A 26,716-nucleotide genomic window follows, 5' to 3' on the forward strand; every position below is an offset into this window, starting at 1 on the left:
CAAGAAAAATACTGCCTGCCCAAAATCCACTCTCAAAGACAACGAATTTAAACTGAAATGACTAATTCCTCCTCACTTCCACTCTTTTCCTGAACGAACGCCTTCCGAGATCTCGATTAACCACTTGGCTGTATAAAACAACGGACGTAAGAAACCATAATACAATATAAAATAAAAATTATAAATAAATAAAAAGAAAATAAAGAAGATAAAGGCAAAAGGGCAATGAGGGAAGAATAATAGAAGAAATAGTTGGAACTTAGAAGAGTCCAAGAGTTGACCGGCATGACTAATGAGTCGGCTCATCAGCCACAGCACACCACACCTCACGCCCTCCACGTAGTAAAACCTCTAGAGAAAAGTAGTGGCTGCTCCCTCTCCCACGCGCACCCCTCTTCCGAACCTTCCTTCCACCGCCCTCCCTCTTTGTTTCCACGCCCTCTCCACCACCACGTGTGCCCTTTCTCCTCTCTCTCTCTCTCTCTATATCTATATATATATAGACAGTGTCTATGGTCTTCTTGTGAGCATTTCGTCAAACATCTAGCATTTTATTCTTGTGAGCATTTCATCGAACATCTGGTGTTCAGAATTTTGCAGAGATGGGAAGAAGAACAAGAGATGCTGAAGCAGAGCTTAACTTGCCGCCTGGCTTCCGCTTTCATCCCACTGATGAAGAGCTTGTTGTGCATTACCTTTGCTTGAAGTCCTCTGGCCAACGTTTGCCTGTTCCTATTATCGCTGAGGTTGATCTTTATAAGTTTGACCCTTGGGATCTCCCTGGTAAGAAGAACAAAATCATCAACTATGGATTTATGTTTTGTTTTGTTTTCAAAGTAAATGAATGTTTTGGGAATGGAATGATGCAGAGATGGCGTTGTTTGGGCAGAAAGAGTGGTATTTTTTTACGCCGAGAGATCGGAAGTACCCGAATGGTTCTCGGCCGAATAGGGCGGCGGGGAGAGGGTACTGGAAAGCAACGGGAGCTGACAAGCCGGTTTGTCCAAAAGGGAGTAGTAAAGCTCTAGGGATCAAGAAAGCTCTTGTCTTTTACCATGGAAAAGCTCCGAAAGGATTGAAGACTGATTGGATCATGCATGAGTATCGACTTGCCGACGTTGATCGAGCTCCAAACAAGAAAGGAACACTCAGAGTAAGAACAAATTCAAACAAATCATGAATCTTTCTTGAAAATTTTCAACAAATATCAAATCAAAATCTCACCTTTTTATTTTTTTAACCTTTGTATCAGTTGGATGATTGGGTGTTGTGTCGGCTGTACAACAAGAAGAACAATTGGGAGAAAACAGAGAGGAAGGTGAGAAGAGAAGAAAGATCATCAGTGATGGAAACCATGGAGTATTCGGAGATTCACGATGAAACTGGATCAACGAGCCATCGAACTCCGGAATCAGAGATCGATAATGATTCATTTCCGGACATTGATGGATTGGTTCAAGCTGGGTTTTTTCCTGCCGATCAAGTGTTTGATGAAAAGCCTCAACCAGTGAGAAGTGGGTTTCCGGTGCTGGAGAAGATGAAAGAAGAGAATGATTGGATGAGTGACTTCAATCTTGATGATTTCCAGAGTTCTTGGGCAGCGTTTGGGGCTACAACTGCTGTTGATGTGCAGGATTCTTGGTTTTCAGCGCTGGTGTCTCCGCGTTTGAGGCCACAAAACCAAGTAAATTTTAGTAGGTTTTAATTTAAGGTTTTAAGATTAGAGTTTTAGAGTCGTTAATCCTCTTTGTACACAAACTTGGAAATAAGTTTCAAGTGTTTTAATGAGATGTTTTTAAAATGAGGGGGATAATTGGGTGAATATATGTGTTTTTGTGATTTGGATGCAGAGTTATCACATTGCAAACTTCTTGTTTGCATTATCAAATTGTCTTATTCCTATTTATTTATTTATGGGATTAAGAGTTTTAATCAAGGATATTATACATAAATATCCTTATACATATGTATGTATATATTATGAAAACACGTTTTTTTTTATGCCATGTAAATTAAAAATATTGATTTAACAGTTCCTTAATCACGTGATGTTTTTGAATCCTCGCATTTCCTCTTTCATGCTACATGTTGATGTTTTCGTTTTTATTAATTTTTTTGTTATTTGTGGATGTTTATTAATGTTTGTGGGAGGATTGAATGTTAGGCGGATGTGTGGTGGAATTTTCCCTAATTCGTAATATATATATATATATATATATATATATATATATAGAACCCATCATTTAAGGACGTCCATAGATTTCAAATTTAAGAATGTCCATGGTATCCATCGGATGATAATCTGACGGCTCTTAGCATTATAAACAGTAAAAACCGTGTTCTACAGTATTATACAGGGATCATAAACAGTAAAAATATGTACAGTGTTTATATAAACAATCAACCATCGAATGATAATCCAATGGCTTAGATTTAAAACGTCCCTAGATTTCAAATCTAGGGACTTACCTAGATGATGTTTTTCTATATATATATATATATATATATTTAAAGGGTAAAGGTTTTTTTTTTACCCTTATGAACAAACTCTTTATTTATTTTGTTTTTTAAGTAAAAAATTATTCATTTTGATCTTTATTTATTTATCTAAATAAAAAAATTTTAATTTAGTTTTCTTTGTCCTTTGTTAGCAGCATGGTATAAAGTATGTTGAGCGCTAATGCCATGTGGCTTGACATGTACTATTTAAAAAACATTATGATTTTTTTTTTAAATAGAGTTAATCGGGTTAGTCTCACTAATAATTTTTTAAATATATATATATATTAAAAAAAAAATCAGATATAGCCTGTAATATAGTAATGTGTGTATTAAATACTAGTAGTTAATAGATAATAACAGAAAGACCGAATTAAACATAATGCATTTGGAAAAACTCAATGATTTTTTTTTTTTTAGTTCAAATGATGAAAATGATCAATCGGTCCATTTGAAGGACTAACATTGGTTTAAAATTATTATAAATAAAATGAAAATATCGGTTTACATAATTTTATTTGTTTATGTTTATATCTTATAAGTAAAAAACAAAGGCGGGGGATAATTGCATGGTTATACCCAGGATGTCTGATGTATGTCACAAAATAATAATATCTAGGCAAATTCCCTGCTCCGCATCGGGTTATTATAATTTTTTGAGTTTTAAAATAATATTATATAAAAATAAAAACTACAATACTATAATTAAATAACTCATTAAATTAAATGAAAAACTATTGCTATACTTTAGTTTTGAAAGATTCCATGAACATTTATTAAGTAATTATTATTTTTTAATTATTAATATCATATTTAATATAAATAAAAATATTTAAAATTATTTTTTGGATCACTCTCAAAGCAAAGCAACAGATATATATCTACTTTAATAGAATGTATAGATGATAATAATATTAAAAAAACATGCATGAGATTTAATGCAACACCAAGTTGTTGATAAGTGAGCATAAAGATGATTGAATACCATGCAAACTGTCCAGATTCAAAGAGAAATATTCTGATAATATAAGCATAATAGTTTCTTTTTTGTGGGGACGAATGTGCCATTTGTCCACCCATGCATTTTTATGGCCCATTCCTCCCCTTCCAAGGAATTCTAGTTTTAGTCTAACACTTGATATGTGTTTTGGAAGATAGTTCAAGAGATATCTCTAAGGTCCAAATTGGTGGGTGGGTGTTGGCTTATAATTCATAGAACAAATTCATTGACAGACAGGAGATATATATCTTCAAGAAAAACAGTCTAATTTAGATGTACATGATGGTTGATGGTTGAAGTTCAATCCAATCCATTCAAGATAGCTTACAGAATTTGGTCATTCCAAGATGAGAAAATGATACAATGAAGAACATTGCTGTTGAAGTCTTAAAGAAAGGAACTGCAGAATAAAAGCCACCTTTCCGCGTAAAAGAATGGCAAGTAGTTAATAAAAATGACGATGGAATTAAGTAAAAAAAAAAAAAGGGTAACATGACCTGAGTTAACGATGCGAAGTTTCATTTCTGTACGTCAGTTGCAGAATCTTCGGACTCAATGGCCTTGTGTTCTTCCATTTCGATGTTCTTGTTCTAGGAACACTTATTGAAGAGGAGTATCTGGATCTCCGGCGAACTTTAAACTAGCATACAAAAGAACTTTGGTCAGCTATACAACATTGAGGCAATAATACCGGCTCGTCCTCTAAAAGATGGCAGTGATAAGAACATCAGATTTCAAACTCTCCTAATTGGGGCATCCTTTGAGGAGCAAGGCATTCTTGGGGGTTGGCGTAAAAATAGTCTTCCTCTTTAAGTCGGTCGGGAATAACCTTCCGTCTTACTGGCTGTCCCATCTGGTTTTTATGTACTTCTTGAACAGCATCAGAGAATTGTTCCCAAGATAGTTCCCCGGTTTGGTACAGATCCAAAAGTTCAACCAGTTCTCGCCTATCTAACACAATTGTCTTACGAAATCCTGTATACCTAAACAAGCAACAGAAGTTCGGTTCTTAGTGTCTACAAAGATCCCTACGAGCCGTATAAAATGATTGATAGGTTCACTACATTATGCATTTTCTGCATTTGAACAAAATAACACTCTCATGTGCTAAACATGCCACAACTATTTTCTGCAGGTGTTATTGAATAAAAGTGATTCAAGGACACGGTCAGTGAAAAAAACATGGTTGTTGTAAATTAGGGCAAAATTTAAAAGTTATGCTTTGTCTGGTTGAGAAATTTTGATAATTTGGGTGTCGGTAAGCTGTACCACAGCATAGTGAACAGCAGCGTCATTGGCAGTTTAAGTTTTAAGCTAGCAAGAGTCCATCAGCCACAATGCATAGCTAGGTAGTTGTTGTTTCTCTGTTTAAGATTATATTAAAGGAAAAAATTCTTTTAAACACCCAAATCATCCACAAAACATAAATGAAACAAACAAGTGTACGTTTTATAATGCCAGCAAACCCAAGATTTCCATTCTCTGACAGTCCTGAGCTGTGCCTAATCATGGCATGCTAATCATTGTTACGGAACGCACAATGCTAAAATTTGCAATGACATATTTTCATTAAACAATCTTCAATTGCACATAACATGACTGCAAATAGTAATGACATTTTTTAAAATCAAATAAGGCATACAATGGAATAGTACACTAATAAGAGACTTTCCAAGGAGCTGGAAAAGTTGGGATTGGTAGGTTTGACAAAAACTTTAGTGATTGATACAATTAATAAAACATTGGCTAGCAGAACTAGTGGTACTTAAGAATCCAAGATAGGGGCAACTAACAATAAATATAGATCAAAAGCTAAAAAGCAATGACCGCTCAATAAAAAAATAAACCGCCTATTGCCCATGAAAAAATTCCCAAGATTGAGCATGTTTTATAGACCAGCAAAATTAGTACAAAATTGATTGTCCATACCACTTCCAGGTGGTGGTACTCTATGTAATACTTATTCATGGTTTGTTATCAATCATAAAACCCATCATCTTTTAAAATAGACATCCTATATGCAGGTTCCCCTCTTCATCTAAGTGACAGGATAACGGAAAATTTGAAATTTTGAACTGTTTACATTTGACCATCATAGGCATCAAATTAGGGAAGCTGAAAAGTGGAGATGAGGGACCACAGGCACAAGAAAAATAAAGTTAAATCCAGATAGCACTAAAGGACCAACATCAAAAGTTATTTATAAAGATTGAAAATTCATTTGGATCTGATAGCTTAGTTCTCCGATGGTGGTGACAAATTATGTTGGAAATTTTGTTTTACAACCAATTTGGAGATAACACTAAGACAATATTATCACAGGAAAGACATACCTGCGGTGTCCCTCAACAACTTTTGCCATATTCCCATCATAACTGGGGATAAAAACATCACTTGCAATAGAAACTAGATAATCCAATGCAGCCATCTGAGTTGAGTGATTCTGGAAAGGCCTCAACTCATCAGGACTAAGAAGCATTTCCTTCCTTACCTAAGAATAGACAGAATAATGAAAGTAAGATTTTATCCTTCTAACATAAAACATGAGTCAATCAGAAGACTACGCTTACCAGTTTTGGATATGCAGCTCGCAGAGCAGCCAGTCTCCGTTCACCACCATATATTTCTCCAGACGCAATGTAAATTAGGGTGTTCCTTTCAAAGCCCAAAGCTTGTAACACCAAAGTTGTCTCTTCAGGTGTAAGAGGACATAGACCTTCAAGTCTTTTCTTCTCAGATACTATTTCTTTCTCCTTCCACCATGGATATGCATATCTAAGAGAAAACAAAGAAAATACCATGACAAAACGTTTAGTCTAGGGTGAAATAACATCAGTGCATAAATTCTTTCTCCGGAACTCCAAGAATCAAACCTCATCCTGGTGAGTTCCTCAGCCTCTATGTCAGAGCATCCATGTGTACAACCAGAAAAGGCTAGCATATCCATCTCATAGCGCAAATGGAGAACAACAAAGGAACCAGTTTTCTGAAGAATTGAAACAAGTTTGTTACCTAGGGCTTCAATCTTTGGAGTAAACCGCAATGCCTGATAATTGACACGACAACGCAGCTTTTGGAGCCAAATAGGGAGGCCATTATTTGCAAGACGAGCATCTGTTTTGTTAAAATAAATTATCTTGTGCTTTTGTATGAGGGGTAAAATCTGTGATGCAAACAAAATTTCCCTTTCAGTCATGTCTGCTGCGGCAGATAAGATAATCCATAAAATTTGACAATAAATTCTCACCCACCTGTTTTAAGTAGTATTTCTCATTGGACCAACTAACCGGAGGCATTGAGAATAAGCCCTGTTGAACTTTTGTACTAAACTTCTTTGGAAGTGATTTGATGATCTTAACTTCATCTCTCAAAGAATCAATAAAGTGTTGTACATTAAATATATCTCCAAAATCACTGAGCAAATGACATACGTATATCAGAAAAGCCATTCCAGAAACATACTACTGCACCTACAAGCATGTTATAAGTTAGCTCCATACCTAGGATCTGCCCAGAAAGATGTTTTGTCAAGTTCGGGAATCAACAATGTCAAATTCAAATAGCGTGAAATAGTAACCATGTCACATATCTGCAACATGGATAAGGTAAATATAGTATCTGTAAGCTAGAGAAAATCGCAACCTTGTAACGAAATTAAAAAAAAAAAGCCTTTTAAGAGGATATGAAGCAATTAACTGAAATTAATATTACGAACCGCTGCTCGCATTTGATTCAAGCCACCATTGCAAGAGACCTGCAGATAGCCATTGCTTTTGTAGACCCCTGAGCAAAAAGGTTTAAAATAAGACAGACAAAGGCTAAAATAATGATGCAGAAAAATCACATTCGCTAGCACACTGTGAAGAACAAAACACAAAGCATCATAAGATATGCTTAATTGACACAAATAAGATCTTTCAGGGTGTGTGGGAATGGTGGATGGTTTTCAGTAAATATATAAGGAAGAGAAAAACTTCACATGACATGCAATCAGACCATTTGCATCAAAGAAGGAAATGCCATTCAAGTTTGGGTTTCTACGAAAACAAGGTTTCCTCAAATATCACGCATTCTGAGAACATTGAATTCTTCGACAAGGTAGTTTAGTTTATGCAGCCTCACAATGCTTCAGAATGTTGGAAAAATTCATAGTATTTCTAGCCAAAAGTGTCAGCCCTGAGTATGAATTTAAAAACAACTGAATAATTCCCTTAAGATTGCATGTTTGGACCAGCAAACTCTGCACTGAACACGCATCAACTTAATGTGTGTCTGCAGACATTTTTGAAGCATGAACTTAGTTCAAACTCAAATTCATGAGCTTTCGCACTGTTGCTGATCAATTCCATGATGAGGACTGTTTTACCTCATTGCACTGATTGCTTAACTCTCAAACTAACAACTTATTTATAAGACAGCAACATCATATCATGACAAAATCACAAGTAAAACCACGCATATCTTTCTTTTTTGCAATTATAACTTCAACTACATTAAGCAACCGACACTGACTCATAGAGAGACAAATAAAACAAGATATAAATAAGAAACTAACTATTATTGCGCCTCGTTGCAAGTAATTAATTTAGAGAAGAAGAATGAGGAGGAGAAGGAGGCTTAATAACAACTCAGAGCGGAAATCCCAAAGCTTGGATCTTGAAATCTAATACAATGAATAGCAATATGCACTAAAACCTCGATTAAATAAATCAATGATACCTGGCCTTCTCGCCTACCAAAACAAACCCCCAAAAAACAACTGAAATTCACACAATGCGCACCGATCAAACTAATCAAAACAATGAACATAACATTCACGAAAATCAAGATCTTCCCAGCAATTCCAAAGCAAAATCAGTCAGAACCCAAACCAGAAACAATCCAATAGATCAAGAACTAAATAAAGAGAAAAGAAGGGATGATAAACACCAAAAGTACTCACTACGAGGGGGGAGGGCGGGAGGCGACTCGCGGAGAGGGGTCTCATCAGAGAGCAAAGAAAGGTTGGTGGCGTTGCAAGCGGAGGTGCTCCGCCACCGCACGTCGGAGCGTTGGAACCTCCAGACCTCAGCGATAGGAGCAAGCTGCATGAAAACCGTCCACACAAGGACGCTAGTACCAACTCTCGCCAGCCACCACCTCACCGAACACCGCCAGCCCGGCGGGCGCGGCAATGGCGGGGACTTGGCCATGATCGAGGGAGGGGACGAAGGGGATGAGGAGAGCTTGGGAGGGGGAGCAATGGCGTCGTTGTTGCTTGGATTTGGGGTTGACGATGAGTACTGTGGTTTTGGAGCGTTGAGGGAAAAGAATGGACTGCGATGGTGGATCAGAGCCTTTGCTCCATTTTCGACCTTTTTTTTTTTGCTTTTTAACCCCTTAAAACTTTCAAATTTATTTTATTTTATTTTATTTTATTTTTATTTTTTTACTGTACTTTTCTCAACGTTCACCATCATTTTTAACGTTTTATTATATATGTATATTTATTTATTTAAAAAGTTGTTAAAATATATTTTTTTTATTTAATAAAATTTATAGATAAATTATTAGTAAGTAGTTTTGTATAATTACATCCGCTTGTTCACCAGGAAAGCTTTGATCGATAGTTATACTGCATTGTCTTACAATTTTATGAAGAATTTGTATTGATAAAAGTGGATAAACCACAGATTTATTGAAAAGAAAACAACAGCAGACAACTCAGACAAGGACTGTGTTTTTATGTTTGATTGAAAAAATAAAGATTTTATGTAATTTAATAAATTATATATATAAATGTTGATTATGTTGATTTAATTTTAAATTAAAGAGGAAAATTTCAACTTATAAATGGGTGATTAAGTTCGGGCTTAGATAGGGCTGGGTTGATTAAGCCCTAATTATGAAGGTGGTATGTGGGGTGTGCCGTTTTACTTTGTTGTTTTTTTAAGCAAAGGAATTAGCCAACTTTTAGAAAGGAAAACAAAGGTTTAATGGAGTTGTTGGTTTATAATTAGTAGAAGTAGTCATGGGTATTAGTTTTGGAACAAGTCCACTTTATTAGTTGTATAATTATAATTAATATTTTGATGTTTGGTTCAGAGTCATGACCAAAAGACAAGAAAGAAAGTTCTTTTTAACAAGGGCATTGTTAGATGTTTGGTGATGTTGTATTTATTTATTTAGTTATTTATTCTCCTTGATACTAATTACTTAAATAATCACATAGTATATATATATATATCCCATTATATATATTTTTATACCTTATTTTATTTCTCTTGTTTTTTTTAATGTGAATAAACGGTTAGTTAATAGTTTAAATCAAAATTGAGAAGTATTTGATGAGTTTGGATGATATTATTTAGAGTCATTGTCTTGTTTGTCACTATTTTGACTATTAAGTTTTTGAATAATGTATTAACATTTATATTTTAGTCAATAGAAGGAATTTCAATAGAACTGTTTATATATAACTTAACTATATACATATATAATAATATAGTTAAGCTATATTGAAGATAACATGCATGATGAGGTAATGCAATGAAAACAAAATAAAAAATTTGCTTGAATGTTACATGTTGATTTTGGTGGATAGTTGATGTCCAATGAATTGAAAGATTAAATTATGGTTGATTTATGATTTAATAACAAGAAAAAAAAAGTTGATCTTTTAAAGCTTAAAAATAGAATAAAAGAGAAGAAAATAAAGGAAATAAATAATAGGAAAAAACAGAAATTAATAAGACTTAAAGAGAGGAGTTGCAGAACAACGTGCAATTCACATGCTCATTAATTCTATTTTCAACAATTGGATAGCTTGTTTGGATCATCAAAATCACTTGGAATATTTCAAGATGATTCGAAATTTTATTGAAATAAGTGTCCCTCACCAAATTTTAGTTTTCATATTAGAATAAAATTTTTTTTTGAAAAACTCGAGGCCAGCCTTATTTTTAAAACTTGATTTAATTTAAGATAAATTTTTTAATTATTTATAAATTCAAGTGTTATATCAAGCATTTTGGTTTTTCACACCATCATTCAAGACATGATCTAGTTATTAAAATTAAATGCTTTTTATTGACCGGGAGTATTATAGGCAATTACATCCTAAACCTAATTTAGGTGAATTAAATAATGAGAACAAATTAAGAGTTGATAGGCCACATTGTTGAAAATGTGCTATTAGTACTTGTATTAATATTATTAACATATTTTATAATAATAATAATAATAATAATAATAATACAAGATATGGATGGATATTTATTAGTTAGGTCATTAAGCATGAATGACCATTTGACTTATAATAAGCATGGGCGTCATGGGCAAGTTAATACCTTGGAACATTCCATTATTTGTTGGTGAATGATTGATTAATTATATATCAGTGTTTCCCAGATAATATTGATATGAGAATAGGATATGATCCTATTATAAAATTAAATAGAGATCTATAAAAATAGAGATGAAGAATGAATGAGCAAATTTTTATATATTTCACTATTTTCATTTTATTTTTTTATTTCTTATTATTCATTAATCCAAACACTTTGTTTTTCTAGTCATGCTAAATAGTCACAATGTTAGACATTGATAAGAAGAATAATTAAGCAACTAATCAAAGTCATATATAAATATATATATAGTTCAATATATAATTCACAATGATATATATCTAAATAGCATGTACCAATATACCATGCATGAGACAGCTAGTTGTACTCTATCTTCTTAATTATCTTTGTTTGCATGCATGGTACCTTTTTTGAGCTGTAATGCAGTAACTTCCACAAGTTTATCACCATATTTATTTAAGAAGTTGAATGACATTATGAAACTTCTTATTATTGTTGTTTTTGATAATTAAAGGGCAAAAATTATGAATTTATTTAAGAGAAAATAGAAGTTGTACTTATAAAAGACCATCAAATATATACACAAGAAATATTTTGGTAAAAATAATGAGACAAAACCAATATATATATATATATATATATATATATGTTGCCTTTTCAAATTCTTCTCATTTCATGAGAATATTGTAATATTTTTAAAAATAAAAAAATAAGGTTAGAAAAAATAATTATCGAAGATATTTAATAAGAATCAAGCAATAGAATATCTCATATATCAAAATCAAGATAACATAGAAGAGAAATTTGAAAACACCAAAACAATGATGTGAAGTTTTCTTTTTCTGAGTTATATATGCATATATATATATATATATATATATATAATGAGAAAATGGATAGATCACAATTTTAATTACTAAAAAAAATCAAGAAGTACAGATAAAAATATAGGCGAATGAATATAAAGAAATGATAAAGACATACAAAACGTCAATTATTAAAAAAAATTAAAAAGTACAAATAAAAATTGAGGTAAATGAATCTAAAAAAAGAATTAAACCAGATAAAATATGAGAATAGAGATTAAAGTTGATACATGGAGAAAAAAAAAAACATAAAAAACTACTGGACGGAGACCGCGATAAGGAGCTCAAAAGCATGTTTTTTTTTTTTTTATAGGCGTCACTGACCACTCGGACGTTTAAAAAATAAAAAATCTAATAGGCTGTATATGAAGGCCAGCACATATAAAAGGTAGCAAATCAACTTTATATTCCCTTTATTCTTTTAATAATAATAACCTTTTAACAAATAACAATGCTTTTAAAAAAATTACATCAAATTTCAGGGTTTATTTTTAACGAATGCGATAAGTGTCACCCCAGTGGTGAACTATTTATGATGACTTATTAACCACTTAAAAATTTATTAACCCAATCAAATTTCACATAAAGTGATGAAAGTTCTACCACGCACAAGCTCAAAAAATATTAATTTTTATGAACCAAATCAAACTAATAAATCTCACTCGCCATGCAATTTTAGAGAGGAGGGATACAACACCTCTTATAGGGGACCCACTAGGCTCATTTGAATAGTTTTATTAATAGTACTTAGACCCAAAAATAGTTATGAATGATATGACAATAAGATTTCAATTTAGCTTAATTAACTCATCGATGTCTTATGATAATGTCACTTGACAACTTCACAGTTATGAATTAAATTATACAAATAGAATTTTAAAAATAGAACTTTTTCAAAATAATCATTGAAATAATTCATCAATAGATAATTCACTAATTCAATTGATATCCAAAAAACAACCACCCAAAAAATTAAGAAAAAGAAAAGTACATACAATAATTGTATTATTTTTAGTTTCGGTTTGCATGGTCATTAAAGATAAAAAAAGGTATTCTATTATGGAAAACAAGCCAATTTTAACATAAATTAAGAAACCTTCATTTAGGAAACAAAACTATAGGAAGCAAAGCTTAAAGTATGACTAACCAAGTAAGGAATATATAATATGAAGATATTCTCAAACACCAACTACATCTATATATACTTAAACAAAACATAATGACTTTTGCATGGCATCTCTTGTCATTCCTTCATGGTTATTCTTTCTCCCATTCATGATTCAAAAACTCTCCCTTTTTCCCCTCCTTTCTATACATCTTATCTTAACAAATTAAAGAACATCTCCTTGAAGATAAGGACACCTTCATCCAAACCTCCTACTTGAACTCCAAGCCAAAACAAGCTCTCCATTAATAAGATTCCCTCCATTAACTCATCACCTTCTGTCCAACTCTATTAATACTTCATCATTCCTAAATCTATTAAAAGAAAAGAGAGAACAAGAAGAAGTAGAAGAAGAAGGAGAAGAAAATGGGAGAGATTGTGTTCTTTGATGTAGAAACAACTGTACCACTAGGGGGTGGAAAGAGGTTTTGGATGTTGGAGTTTGGTGCAATATTAGTATGTCCAAAAAAACTTGTTGAAGTTGATAGCTATTGCACACTCATCCGGCCCGGCGACTTGTCGGCCGTCGAGCCGAGGCGGTTCAGTGGCATCACTCGTGACGCCGTCTCAATTGCCCCTTTGTTTGAAGAGGTTGCAGACCGAATTTTCGACATTTTGAATGGTTAGTATTATTAACTGGATTTAATTCAACCCAAAAACTTTAAACTAATTATTATACTAAAAATACGGAAATATTATGTGATATTATATTAAAAATATTAGTATTATTTAAATGTAGGTGAATGTGGATGATAATATTTGTTTAAAAATTAAATAGAAATGATAAATTTTTATTGTGGAAAAATGGCAGGTAGAGTATGGGCAGGACATAACATTCAAAGGTTTGATTGTGCAAGGATTAGAGAAGCATTTGCAGACATTGGAAAACCACCACCAGAGCCTTTGGGACTCATTGATTCTTTGTCTCTCTTGACTCAAGCCTTTGGTAACAGGGCAGGCAACCTCAAGGTATGTTTATATATATATTTACATACTAAATGCAAATCAAATTCATGTTTGATGGACTCAATCTATTTTTTTTTATCTGAATCATTAAATAGAGTATTTAATTAGAACTTCGGGTAGATGGCCGTAAAAATAATACAAATAAAGTTAAAATGTATTTAACAAAAACTTTATGTAATGATATGTCTATTTTTAATTTATTTATTTTTTAATAAAATACTATGTAAAAAAAAAAATCATATAGCCCATTTTAAAAAGTTTTTGTTGTTTTGATTTTTTTTTTTATAAAAATCAAACGGTGTTTGTGATTTTTGATAAAATGGGCATTTCATTATCAAAAGCATGGGGTTTATTTGAATATTTCATGTGCTCTCTCACTCTATGCACTGTCGGTGCACATGAGACTTTGTTCGCCATTTGTTTATCGATAATTGAAGCTTTGTCCCCCTCACATAAAAACAAATGTTTTATGTTGGGTGATAGAAGTTTAACTGTAATAAAAATATTTACTTAATTATAAATTCATTCAACTATCTTACAAATATTCCTTTCAGATGGCAACGTTGGCATCATACTTTGGTCTCGGCCAACAAAAACACAGGTTAGACAAAATTTAATCACTTTTTTATTTGCTAATCACACTAATTACTAAAGTCTAATACCGTCATATCATTTGTAATTAACTTGCAGAAGCCTAGACGATGTTAGAATGAACTTGGAAGTCCTTAAGCATTGCGCAACTGTATTACTATTGGTAATTAATTACTTAACTAATTAACCTCAAATTCAGATAGCATTATTTTCTCATGTAATTAACAATCCATTTATTATTAGGAATCAAGTCTTCCACAAACATTGAGGAACCAATGTAATATGGTAACAAGGAGTAGAGCCAATTATGGGAAGCCATGTGGTGAAGAAGCTAGTAGAAAATCTCCTCCCACTAGTATTTCAACTCAAAGAGTGGTCCCATACAAGAGGGAAAGGTTTGGGAAGGTACTCAATAATTTATTCAATTTTACTCCCTTCTAGGTGTTACTTGTCACGATTTTGAGTTTTTCTATTTTTCTTTTAACTTTTTATTAGAAAATTTATGTAGTATTAATATTTTTTTTTAAATTTATCATTTAATTTAATATATTTGTATAATTTTCAATAAACTCACAATCAATTAAGTAGCATTAAATTATATACTCCACTAGTGGAGTTTTAAATAGAATAATTTTAAAAAGTTATAAATTTTTTTATAAAATATAGGTGACAAACTAATTTTAACTAATTTTTCATAATCAGTTTGAATTAGGTAAATATGACAAGTAAAAAGGACCGAAGGAATATTTTATCAATTTTGGATATATATAATATATATATATATATAAAATTTTTGGACACAAAATAAAGGAGGTGATTGGGTTTTGTTTGATGATAGGTTATGGATGGAGCAAAGGTTGCCTTGGCTAGTGCTCAAACAAGTAGACCTCTTCATAGCCTTTTGAGGCATTCAAGATCACTTTTGAGATGATGTGTGACCATGCTATGTGTTCTATTAATGTCTATAATAATAACAATGATGATAATGTTAAATGGATTCAAGTGATTCTTATTATTGTTATTATGTGTAAATTAAGTTTGTAGAGAACTTGAAATTCCATTCAAGCTTTTTAAATAAAAATGTTCATCTCTTTTATTTTAATGAATCACAAATGAATTTCTTTTCAAAAAAAAAATTATTATTATGAAAAGTTGATATCAATGTATTGCTCGACAGGAAATTAACCAAAATAACATTAACTTGAACTAGTTAAATTTAATATATTAAGTGGTTAGCGGCACCAAAATAAATGGTGTCGCTAAATAGTGAGAGTTCAAATCATTGTTGGAGGAATTAACTCACAAGTGATTTCACAATCAATTCATATGCCATAGAGACATATGCTTGTCGTTCTTTTTTTTTAAAAAAATTTAATATGTTTTTGTCAACGTTGGTTGGATTAGTATAAGTAATAAAAACTTGGCTTTGTTTAAATAAGTGAAAAAGTCTAAATCCCCTCGTAAGTCTCCCAATATCTTACCCTTTTTATTGGTTAATAACTTAAAAATAAAAAATATTATTATATATATATATATATATATTTGTTTAAAAAATCATCTTCATACTGCTTTATTCTATTAAAAATAAAAAAAGAAGTGTTTTTAAATTTTTTTACTGTTATAAAGACAAGATCCATTAAAGTGCAAAATAATAAGTAGCAATTGTCTTAGACTAACACAATAAAGAAAATCTTAATTTATGTAACATGCTCATCCATTCAAATCATTAGTATTCTTTATTTAAACATATAAAACCCAAATATTTATACATTGTTATAAATAACCGCTAAAATTACCGGGTGCATATTGTAGCAATCTATGATACTATAGCAGCCATAAAAATCAACAATATTGTAGCAACTCGTCTACTGTTTACTATAGCAACAGCTAATATTAGTATTATTTCACTAACCAATTTATTTTAGAACGTAATCTCAACTGTATATTTATATAGTGAATGATTATAAATACCCTTCATTTATATAAATAAATTATAAAAAAATTTAAAAAAATAAAATAGAAGCAAATGTATTTGGTATATATATTTTTTTCTCCTTTATACATATTTTATATTATTTACAATATCCATTAATTATTACCAACATAATAATAATCCAATAAATAATAAATAATAAATCAGAAAAACAACAATTTTTTTTTTCCACATTTATACATTTTATGTTTTTAAAAAAATTATTATATTTGTCTTCATAATTAAATAAGACGTGATACCAAATCCCGTGGGGCCCACTCTGGCAAATCACTTCCAAGATGAGAAACAGGTCCCCTTCGTCTCGTCACCATTTTAGATTTCCCGAAAGCTCGCCGTCTCCGGCCACTCGCCGGCGATGGCCGCCGCCTCCGCCGCCTTTCTCCAAGTTACAATCCTCCTTCTCATTCTCCTACTGATCTCCGTTGCCGATGCCCTCGTCTTGCACCTTCCATCCGGCCGCGTGAAGTGCTTCTCAGAAGAGCTCCGCCCCGGGGCCGTATCCACGGCCAGCTACCGCGTCGTCTCCGATGAAGATACCCTCTCCGGCGCCGATCGCAAGATCTCTCTTCGGGTAACCGGTCCTGATGGCGAGCCCCTCCACGTCGCCGAGGCCGTCGAGTCCGGCCGCTTCGGTTTCGTTGCCGATGAGGCCGGGACCTACATGGCTTGTTTATGGTCACCGAGATTCGAGCTTTCGGGCACTGTGACTGTGGATTTTGAATGGCGAGCAGGGATAACAGCTAAAGAATGGCCATCTATCGCCAAGCGAAGCAAGATCCAAGTAGGGTTTCCTATTCTCCCTTTCTCTTTGAATTCTTTATTTCTTTTTCCCCATTACTGATGATGCATTACATCATTTTGTTATTGATTGCTATAGTTTGATTTCTTGTTACTTGTTTAGATTGAGAGAAATTTGAGGAGTAATTGAAACAGAGATGATTGCAAAAAAATTTTTTTTTTTTGGTAAATCCAAATGAATAATGAATTTGGTAAGGCATTTAGTGAATATGAGCAAAAATTGCATTGAGATTTTTCTTCATGGATTGTAAGCAAAGGCTGAAAACAATTTCTGTTTGGGGACAATGTGGAGGATAATATTGGTGGTGTTTGAGATGAAGAGAGTGATTGATAAGGTTTTGGAGTTGCATCTCAGATGATGATACAGTGATAAATCCAAATGAAGTATGAATTTGATAAGGCATTTGGTGAATGTAAGCAGAAATTCATTAAGATTTTCTTCGTGGACTGTAAGCAATGGCCAAAAAACATTATTTTTTGGTGACAATGTGGATGATAACATTGGTGATGTTAGAGAAGGAAGACAGTAGCTGATAAGGCTCTGAAGTTGCATCTCAGATGATATAGAGATAAATCCAAATGAAGTATGAATTTGATGAGGCATTTGTTAAATGTAAGCAGAAATGCATTGAGATTTTCATCATCGATTGTAAGCAAAGTCTGAAAACAAATTTTCTGGGACAATGCAGACGACAACATTGGTGATATTTGAGATTAAGAGAGTAGTTGATAAGGCTCTGGGGTTGGATATCAGATGCTATAGTGATAATGTGATTCAAAGTACTAGAGTACTACTTGATGGATGTGGAGTCTGATTTAGAGCCGATGATGACTTGGGTCCTCACCGGTGTTGCCCTATGACCTGAAGGGCGGTCTCCTTGTGAGTGACTGTGTATTGTGAATGTCTCTCTCTGGTTTTGTCACCTTAATGATACTCCGATTAGGCAATTTGCCTAACTACTTGAATTCTATGTTCTCTCATTCTTCTTCTTCTTCTTCTTCTTTTTTTTTTAATTCTTGGTATTACTTGCACACACAATAATTAGGTCAATGGATCATGTTTCATCATGTGATATTAATTTTTTGCTGACAGGGTTTGGAAATTGAGTTGAAGAAGTTGGAGGACTCCATCAAGTCTATACATGAAGAGATGATATATTTGCGCCAAAGGTATTTCATTATTGTGTCTTTCTTTTTCTGTAGCTCTTAAATCATAGTTTGGTTTCTAAACCTGACTTTCATATGTTGTTCTAGGGAGGGTGAGGCACAAAGCTTAAACGAATCCACAAACTCGAAAATGGGGCTTTTGAGTATGGCATCTCTTCTTGTTTGCTTAGGAGTTGCAGGCTTGCAGTTTTGGCATTTGAAGGTCTTTTTTGTGAGACAAAAAATCTTATGACGAGGCATTGGCTGAAAATTTACATCGGGGTGTGATCTTGGCACAACAAGTAAGTGTTCTTTATTTCTTCATCCTCAAACAAAACTCTATGTAAAAAAATTATTTCTTGATGAACTGGTTTTCTTGTATCCGTTTTTCCACCTTAAAGTCATCATGTTTTTGCTTCGATTTGCTAAGGTGAATGTAAAGGACTAAGAAACCACAGATTTGATTCCAAACTCATCAGTTGAATTATCTCTAGGTTCTCCGAAATTTTGCAGTGTTCTGAAAGGCATACACTTAAAATAAAGGACACTTAACATATATATGTTCTCGTTCTCTTGTAGCTGAATTTTCTAAAATCACATAGGTCTGGCAACTTTGGTTTAGATTGTCTGAAAATAACTAAACAAACCACTTAAAGCATTGCTTGGATTGAAATTCAATAGAACCAGGATAAAATTATAACCACACTGACCTTATCCGAACAATACTTATGATCAGATAGTAGTCCTACTTAAATGTTCTAGCCCTGCTCCTAACAAGCCTGGGAAGCCTTGATTATCTTGTGTAGTTGAGTTAAATTATCAAAGAACAAACCAGGTTAAGAAAAGTAGGGATATTTTACCCTGATTCAATATTTATAACCTGGATCACAGCAAATCCTTGAACTTGAGAAGCAAATATTTAAAACTTTGCCAGATTTATTATAGGCATGCTTCTCCATTACAATCTATAAATATTGGGAAGCAGCAGAAGAGTACTGTTTTGGCAATTAAGATTCATAGTGGAAGTTGAACACAATGAGACTCAATCTCAAAGCAACTGCTTTGAATCCTCAGTGTTACTAACCTTGGAGGCAGATGCTATTAGCTCAATAGCAGCACCAAGTGGCCAAGCTGCCCCAACTAAGGAATCACCATAATTCAACTGCTTTACCAGTGTGATCTCTTGTGATGCTTCCAGACCTGCATGTTAGATAAGAAATGATTTCAAAAAATAATAAATATGTGACAAATTAATTTTGATCAGAGTATGTTTACATCCCTAACTCCAATTCTCTTATCTCTCATGCTCTCCAAAAGACAGTTGTCTTGATTAGTGCTAACAAAGGCATGCATGATCACATCAATAAAATTCCAAAATCTTATTTCAACTTATGCCAAATCAAGTTAACTAAGAGACTTAAAAATTATAATATATATCCAAATTGATATTCATTTAACTAACTAATATGATATTAAAATTTTTAATCTGAACCAAATATGCTTTCCAAATAAATGATACCCATTTAAATCACTTCAAGATAGGGGGATAAAAGCTACCATTTATTTGGGAAGCATATATATATATATATATATTTGGTTAAGCCATTTACTACAAATAGCACTAGCCTATGAGATTATAAAAGTATATGGCAATATGCTTCAGAGATTATCATAAATAATGTTTGAGATTATTAAAGAGAGAGAAGAAACTTACCAAAACCATTTACAAGCAAAGTGAACTCATAAACCAGGTCCATGCATATATAAGGGATGTAAGCCTCATCCAAATTAGGATACTTGGTCTTGGCTTCATCAACACTTAGATTGCATGCTTGCATTGCTGCTGTCTTAAAGTCCAAAGGACTCACTTTGGCAATATGTTGTTTTGAATCCACAAAACCAGCCTGACAAATAATCCTATAAAAGTGAGAACAAATTAAAGAAAAACATGTTTCTTTTTGACAGAAAGCTCAATGCTTGACTGTTTATAACATACTACTTATGTGATAAAATTATCAGTTAAATCACCTAAACAGCAATATCATAGAACAAGGATGCCACATAAAGATTTTTCTGGCCATCCCCACCACCTCCATTCCATGCACCATTAAATGAACAGTTCTTGTATACGCATTGCTCATCGAGTTTCAGTACTGTGATCACATTGCTTCTGCATTTATCATAGCTAGGGCCTGATGGTGAAGCTGAAGATGGGTATGTCTTGCCATTGTATGTGTATGATCCTTGGAATTAAATGGGAGAACATGAGCAGAATAGGTTTCTAATGTTATTTTTTACTTGGATTGGCTTATTGTCAAATGGCAAACAGTAAATATATATTTTTTTTACTCCAAGAGCAATTCAAGATTATAAGTTTTTTTTTTAATATAAACACCAAGCTGTCAAGCTTCTAATTCAATAAAATAAAAATAAAAAAAAAGTATTGCATGTAGAAACAAAATTACAGTTTAGTAAGTCAACATTATTGATCATTCTAGATGAAGAGAAAGAATAATTTTATGGAAAATATGCAACAATCTAGAGACTTGATAGTTAGACTAACCAAAATGAAGATAACTGATCATCCAATAAGATTATTGTCAGACTAATTGATGAAAATGAAGCAGGTTCAGCAGTGAAAATATTCAAGATGTAATCTTTTCAGAAACCAAATCAATTTATCACTTTAAATATGAAGTAATAGAAGGTCAAACATACCTTCATAGCCACCCAAAATGCAATAGTTATAAGAGTCAACCCCAGCACTTAGAATCTGTGCCTGAGCAGCCAATAATCCATAATTCAAGTAACTACACCATAAATTAAAAGATGCTGTTTAGTGTGTCTTTCCTCTTCAAGATAAGAATTTACACTTTATATATGTCATATGTTCAATCACTCAACCCTTTTAACAGAAACATCACCAAAGATTTCCCCAGAATATGATTCTTTATCAGAAGAAACCAACAAAAGAATTGAAAGGGAGAGGAGAAGATGAAGATGAAGATGAAGATTCGACTTTCTTCTGTAGGTATATAATAGGGGTGAATTTTGTGATAGGACATCAAACTATGGTCCTTTGTTATTTTGAAATTTAAACTTCAATTTAAATCAAAGTGATTATTCCACTTTAATTTTGTTTCACCAGACAGAATCTGACTTATTTTTGATGATGTAATGTCAGATATTCTCTATCAATAGGTGAGAGAATTTCAACTAAATAGACAACGTGTCATATATATGATGATATGGAATTTTTGGCATAAACATCATCAAAAATAATCTAGAATCTCTAAGATAACCACTCGGTGAAACAAAATTGAAGCTATATAACCATTTTGATTCAAATTGAAGTTTGCACACCAAAATGAAAAAATGACCATAGTTTGGTATTCTATCAAGAAACTTTACCCTATATAACAGAGAATGATCATATTTATTTAAATAAACATATTAATAGAAAAATATCATCTATAGATATTGTTATGTCAGAGATCAATTATGATGAAAATAAGATTGACTTAGGTTAGTGCAATAGGTGTAGTTGGTGTAGTGCCCAATAAGTTTTTGACACGTGTAACAAATATTAAAATATAATAATTTTTTCCATAATACTTTTGCTTTTTCCATTAAATTACTCATCTCAGGACAAATGACAAAATTCCAACGGTGAACTACACTTATTACGTCTCACCTAAGTCTTCTCCATAAAAAATGAGCCATTAAAACCTCAACCAAAATTTGGAACTCAGTTATAAAAATACTTTCTTGTAAATATAATCAAAAGAAAATAACTATCAACCAGTAGACAGAGGAACAAAATGTCTTACCTATGGGCATAAACATGATAAGTGTTTCCCTTAAGAATTAGTGGTTTCACATATGGATCTTCTCCTGGAACATTTGGAGCATTTTCAGCCTCAGAGTCTGAGATAGCATAAGCCATTTGGACAGAACCCCCTCCAAGATCAACCACTCCAACAGTTCCTGGATATTCCTTTCCCAAATTCTTCAACAGAAAATTTATAGCAACCTATAACAAAATAGTAAGCAACAAGCTGAATTTATATATATATATATATATATATATATATATATATATAATTTAAAAAAAATGGTTTGTGCCTGCTTATCAAATTTTTTATTTTTTTATTAAGATAAGTGGTTAGGCCACTAAAAAAAACAGGGGCATATACAAATCTAAGCCGAGTAAGTAGGAATGGGGCCTACGCATACATGAGTACGGTGTTGAGACAACCCACATACAACTACTATTCATACTCCAAAAAATATACTCTCATATATTATTCCACTTTTCTCACTATTTGTGAAAAATTTTAATGAGGACTTAATTATTAATAGACCATTTGGTAGTTGGTATACCTGCATATCATAATTTGAAACCGAAAGAAATATAACTAAACTCTAGATTCAACCCACTTCAATGTACATGTACTTCTCTGGAGAAATTTCAGATAACGATTTGTTACAGAGAACATCTACTAGATTGAAAGCCTCAAACCAATCATAAAATAAATAAATAATAAAATAAAAATTTTATATATGCTAGATCGAAGTACAACAGTTTGCTATTAAAATTGCAGGATACTAAACCACGTAAGGGCTTGTTTCTCAGGCATGTAATTTTTTTTTTCAAGTTGAAATGAAAATTTTTCAGAATTTATGTTGAGCACTCATTGTAAAAAATTTTTTTTAAGAAAATGTTTTCCTACTTGTAGAAACAAATCATTACAGATTTCAACACTGTGAAAAATGCTTAGAAGTTGTGAATATTTTTTCTTTATTTATTACCATACAAACTAATAGATTTATATTTTTCTAAATTTGTTTATATTTTATATCATATATTTATATTATATATTGATAAACATTCATAAACATTAACTAAAATATTTGGATTATTTTCACATACATATTTTTTTTTTTAAAAAAAAATCATATTTAAATAAATTCTACATATATTTACAAAGTATATATTATTTGTGGTTATATGTGTTACTAAAATTTTTTGTATACATCCTTGTATATGCACATATTCTCTATTGTTCTACCAATGGAGATGTGTATTGGCCGTGTGGACAAGTATCAATTATTCTAAGATAATTATATATTTGATATTTTGATTTTAGATAACGGTTAATTATAATTAGATTTTTGAAATATGTTTATTTTTGGTTCTAGACTTTTTAAAAATTTGATATCTAAAAAAGAATTGCGATAATAACATGTATACAAGAGACATTTTTGTTGTGGCTCTTAAATAGGAGATTGATTGATATTGTATTAGTTTATGATGTTATATTATTGATTTGATATGTTTTATTTAAATGTGGTTTTTAAATAGGAGATTGATTGATATTGTATCTGTTTTATGATGTTATATTATTGATTTGATATGTTTTATTTAAATGTGGTTTTTAAATAGGAGATTGATTGATATTGTATCTGTTTTATGATGTTATATTATTGATTTGATAGGTTTTATTTAAATAATTTATTTATTATATATTTTGATGTGTATATTATACCAATTACTAAAAAAGGATTGTGATATGATTTATTTGATAGGTTTGATTTGATATCTTAAAAAAGATTGCTATATGACATATTCAACAAAACATAATTTTGTTGTGGTTTTAAATGGAAGAATAAATGATATGGTCTTTGTTTTAAGATATTAATTATACGGTTTGATTTGATAGGTTTTACTTTTCACAAATACATGATTTAAATGATTTATTTAATGTATATTTTGATGTGTATACCTATAACAATTGCAAGTAGTGGTTATAGAATAGAAAATCTCGGTTGGGTTAGTCACTTGTTTTCATGTATGTCATTGTTTTTTTTTTAAAAAAAAACTATGTCATTTCGAGTATTATAGCATTGAACTTAAACTGGTATTAATTATTATATTTGTATAAAAAGCATACGTGGTAATACTCCAGACTTGGACCTATTATGTATTTCTAGTAATGAACCTCATAATATTCTTATAATTCATTAATTTGTAGTATGTATTGTTTATCCTGCTAGTTTTATTTTAAAGGTCCCTCATATAAAAATAGGTGATAATCATCGCATTGTCTCTATCTCTTTTTGGTCCTCTATTCGAAATGCTTCGACTACTCTCTATTTTTGAAAATCGTCTTTGACGTTAAAAAAATCGTTTCAACGGTCACTCTATTTTTTTAAAAATATACCCTGGTTTAGAGTGATCGATTGGGACGTTTTTAAACTAAATCGATATTTTTTTAAAAAATAAAGTGACTAATCGAGAAAGATTTCGAGTAAAAGGAACCAAAAGGGATGAGAAAAAAAAGTACATGGACTATTTTGGTGATTATACTTATAAAATATAGAATCCACTGATCCCTATATGCATGCAGCCAATCTGTTGAAGTCCTCAACTGGGTTAGCCAGTTAGTGCGTGACAATAAATAAACAAAATAAAAAGTTGACATAATTAACATTACCCACATATATGACCCTTCCTGATACCCATCCAATATTGCTACCCATTCAGGCTTGAACATAAGCGAGCTCCTATTTTGCAGAAGATCTCTAACCTGCATAATATATTGAAAATTGAAATAATATTGAATATTTTGATTTGCTGAAACACTACAAATATTGACAACAGTGAAATATAATAATAACTTGTTACACAATATAAGAAGCAAAATTTTAATAAAATAGTACTAATTAATTTGTTACACAATATAAGAAGCATAAAATAGTAGTTTATTCATTTTTCTCGAGCCCGGGGTATATACAGGGAAAAGATAATTTAGATAAGTCCCTAGATTACTATTTTTTAAAGATGTTCGTTGGATTATTTGTTTATGTAACTACTGTACAATTTTACTGTTTATATTATTGTGTGCCTATGTAGAGCGCGTTTCAAAATGTTTATAATGATCGTAGCCATCAGATTTTCATTTGATGACTACTATCGACGTCCCTAAATTATTCATCCTCACACACACATATATATATAAAGAAAATATATTTATATAAATTACTGCTTGCAAAATCTGAGCAGATGTTTCAGTTCCAAGGCTTCTTAGACCTGCTGTTGCCTGCATATTGACACAGAAAATAAATAAATAAATAAATAATTTGAGATTTATCAAATCAACATCAAAATTCAAAATTTAAAAAAAAAAAAGATATTTGAGATTAAAAACGATGAGTCTCACTCCAAGTGTGACAGGTGTAGAAGGTTGCAATTCCACAGGAACCACACTCTCAGCTTTCTCCAAAAGAGAAATGAGTGAATTTGCAGCCTTTTGTGGATAATTAGCATAGTAACTCAACCCAAGTTTTACCTGAATATAATTAATTATAAATAATAATAATAATAATAATAATAATAATAATAATAATAATAATAAGATGAGAAAGAACAACAACAGCAAGAAACAACTCGAAAAAAAATAATAATAATAAAACATATATAGATTTTAATTACCTGCTCAAAGACCTCAACATCATCACCAATTTTCAGCAAATTGAACTCCTGATCAAAGTGAAAGACATGAACCCTACTACCAGTGCTTCCGGCATCAAACACAACCACATACCTGCTATTCAATCCCTGACAGTGACCAACCACACTACCCCCCGGCGGCAGCGGCAGCAGCAGCAGCATCTTCCTCCCGCCGACCAACACCGAGGACGACTGTGTTGGAAATTATGATCTAATGTTGGAGCAGAAACAGGAACGGGATGACAGAGGACTGAGGCGTGCAAGAGCACTGTCCTTAAGAACAATTTCGTCTCCTTTTTGCAGTCACGGCGAGGGAACACGGATAGGCGTTGTTCTCCAGGATTCAACAGTCAGGTTCTTTGTTCGCGCACCAGAACAGAGAACATACGAGTGCTCAGATTTTCGGGTGAAAGAGCATAACCACTAAAGCAAGGTTAAAGGATAATGAATAGTACTATATATAAAGTGGATGAATTCCTTGTAGCTAGACAATGTGGTACTAAACCTTTAGTTGGAATGTTTTGAAATAATATGGGCCTAAAAAATATGGGCCCTCTAACAGACTGCACCAGCGGCATAAGAAGCACAATCCATACAATGAAGAGGATCCGGTGAAATGGCTTGATTTTATCGGCGAGGTCCCGCGCGCCGCCATTGATCTCGGCAGCGGAAGAGGAGATGAGGGTTTGGAGATTAGCCATGTTGTATAGTGCTGGAGAGGAGTGTGAAAGTCGTTGGATGAGAGGATCAACGGTGGAGATCGTTTCTCCACTTCCTCCTTCCAAATGATCGTCACTCCAGTGGCCGGGCATGGTGTGGTGTAGCTCGGTATG

At 32.3% G+C, this 26,716-nt stretch overlaps 4 protein-coding genes and 1 pseudogene across 4 annotated transcripts; 3 read left to right on the forward strand and 2 right to left on the reverse strand.

The window, feature by feature from the left end:
- The first annotated feature begins 236 nt into the window (after window positions 1-236).
- LOC120264812 (NAC domain-containing protein 2-like) lies at window positions 237-1,777 on the forward strand. Its single transcript, XM_039272661.1, has 3 exons — window positions 237-783; window positions 870-1,153; window positions 1,253-1,777. The coding sequence occupies exons 1-3, from the start codon at window positions 603-605 to the stop codon at window positions 1,703-1,705; spliced, it is 918 nt and encodes a 305-aa protein (XP_039128595.1). The 5' UTR covers window positions 237-602; the 3' UTR covers window positions 1,706-1,777.
- A 1,971-nt stretch (window positions 1,778-3,748) lies between these two features.
- Window positions 3,749-8,828, reverse strand: LOC120264811 (rhamnogalacturonan I rhamnosyltransferase 1-like). The gene is made up of 8 exons (XM_039272660.1): window positions 8,442-8,828; window positions 7,215-7,282; window positions 7,000-7,088; window positions 6,751-6,913; window positions 6,373-6,662; window positions 6,070-6,274; window positions 5,833-5,990; window positions 3,749-4,482 (listed from the first exon to the last, which is right to left on the reverse strand). The coding sequence occupies exons 1-8, from the start codon at window positions 8,689-8,691 to the stop codon at window positions 4,227-4,229; spliced, it is 1,479 nt and encodes a 492-aa protein (XP_039128594.1). The 5' UTR covers window positions 8,692-8,828; the 3' UTR covers window positions 3,749-4,226.
- A 4,386-nt stretch (window positions 8,829-13,214) lies between these two features.
- LOC120265737 (protein NEN4) lies at window positions 13,215-15,529 on the forward strand. The gene is made up of 6 exons (XM_039273693.1): window positions 13,215-13,498; window positions 13,688-13,845; window positions 14,397-14,443; window positions 14,533-14,596; window positions 14,677-14,838; window positions 15,272-15,529. Exons 1-6 carry the CDS (start codon window positions 13,243-13,245, stop codon window positions 15,362-15,364), a joined length of 780 nt encoding a protein of 259 aa, XP_039129627.1. The 5' UTR covers window positions 13,215-13,242; the 3' UTR covers window positions 15,365-15,529.
- A 1,177-nt stretch (window positions 15,530-16,706) lies between these two features.
- Window positions 16,707-18,857, forward strand: LOC120264570 (transmembrane emp24 domain-containing protein p24delta9-like). Its single transcript, XM_039272391.1, has 3 exons — window positions 16,707-17,207; window positions 18,318-18,394; window positions 18,479-18,857. The coding sequence occupies exons 1-3, from the start codon at window positions 16,782-16,784 to the stop codon at window positions 18,621-18,623; spliced, it is 648 nt and encodes a 215-aa protein (XP_039128325.1). The 5' UTR covers window positions 16,707-16,781; the 3' UTR covers window positions 18,624-18,857.
- Window positions 18,858-19,418: 561 nt separating this feature from the next.
- On the reverse strand, window positions 19,419-26,695 carry LOC120265281 (annotated as a pseudogene).
- Between the last annotated feature and the right edge of the window lie 21 nt (window positions 26,696-26,716).

Source organism: Dioscorea cayenensis, chromosome 7 (assembly GCF_009730915.1).
Source record: "Dioscorea cayenensis subsp. rotundata cultivar TDr96_F1 chromosome 7, TDr96_F1_v2_PseudoChromosome.rev07_lg8_w22 25.fasta, whole genome shotgun sequence".
NCBI classification, from domain to species: Eukaryota; Viridiplantae; Streptophyta; class Magnoliopsida; order Dioscoreales; family Dioscoreaceae; genus Dioscorea; species Dioscorea cayenensis.

Coding starts and splice junctions, on each gene's coding strand:
- LOC120265737 (XM_039273693.1), top strand. CDS start 13,243: ATGGGAGAGATTGTGTTCTTTGATGTAGAAACAACTGTACCACTAGGG. Junction 14,444..14,532: donor CTCGGCCAACAAAAACACAG/GTTAGACAAAAT, acceptor ATTAACTTGCAG/AAGCCTAGACGATGTTAGAA. Junction 14,839..15,271: donor AGAGGGAAAGGTTTGGGAAG/GTACTCAATAAT, acceptor GTTTGATGATAG/GTTATGGATGGAGCAAAGGT.
- LOC120264811 (XM_039272660.1), bottom strand. CDS start 8,691: ATGGCCAAGTCCCCGCCATTGCCGCGCCCGCCGGGCTGGCGGTGTTCG. Junction 7,089..7,214: donor TGAATCAAATGCGAGCAGCG/GTTCGTAATATT, acceptor TCCATGTTGCAG/ATATGTGACATGGTTACTAT. Junction 6,275..6,372: donor GAGGAACTCACCAGGATGAG/GTTTGATTCTTG, acceptor GTTTTCTCTTAG/ATATGCATATCCATGGTGGA.
- LOC120264812 (XM_039272661.1), top strand. CDS start 603: ATGGGAAGAAGAACAAGAGATGCTGAAGCAGAGCTTAACTTGCCGCCT. Junction 784..869: donor TGACCCTTGGGATCTCCCTG/GTAAGAAGAACA, acceptor GGAATGATGCAG/AGATGGCGTTGTTTGGGCAG. Junction 1,154..1,252: donor ACAAGAAAGGAACACTCAGA/GTAAGAACAAAT, acceptor CCTTTGTATCAG/TTGGATGATTGGGTGTTGTG.
- LOC120264570 (XM_039272391.1), top strand. CDS start 16,782: ATGGCCGCCGCCTCCGCCGCCTTTCTCCAAGTTACAATCCTCCTTCTC. Junction 17,208..18,317: donor CCAAGCGAAGCAAGATCCAA/GTAGGGTTTCCT, acceptor TTTTGCTGACAG/GGTTTGGAAATTGAGTTGAA. Junction 18,395..18,478: donor ATGATATATTTGCGCCAAAG/GTATTTCATTAT, acceptor ATGTTGTTCTAG/GGAGGGTGAGGCACAAAGCT.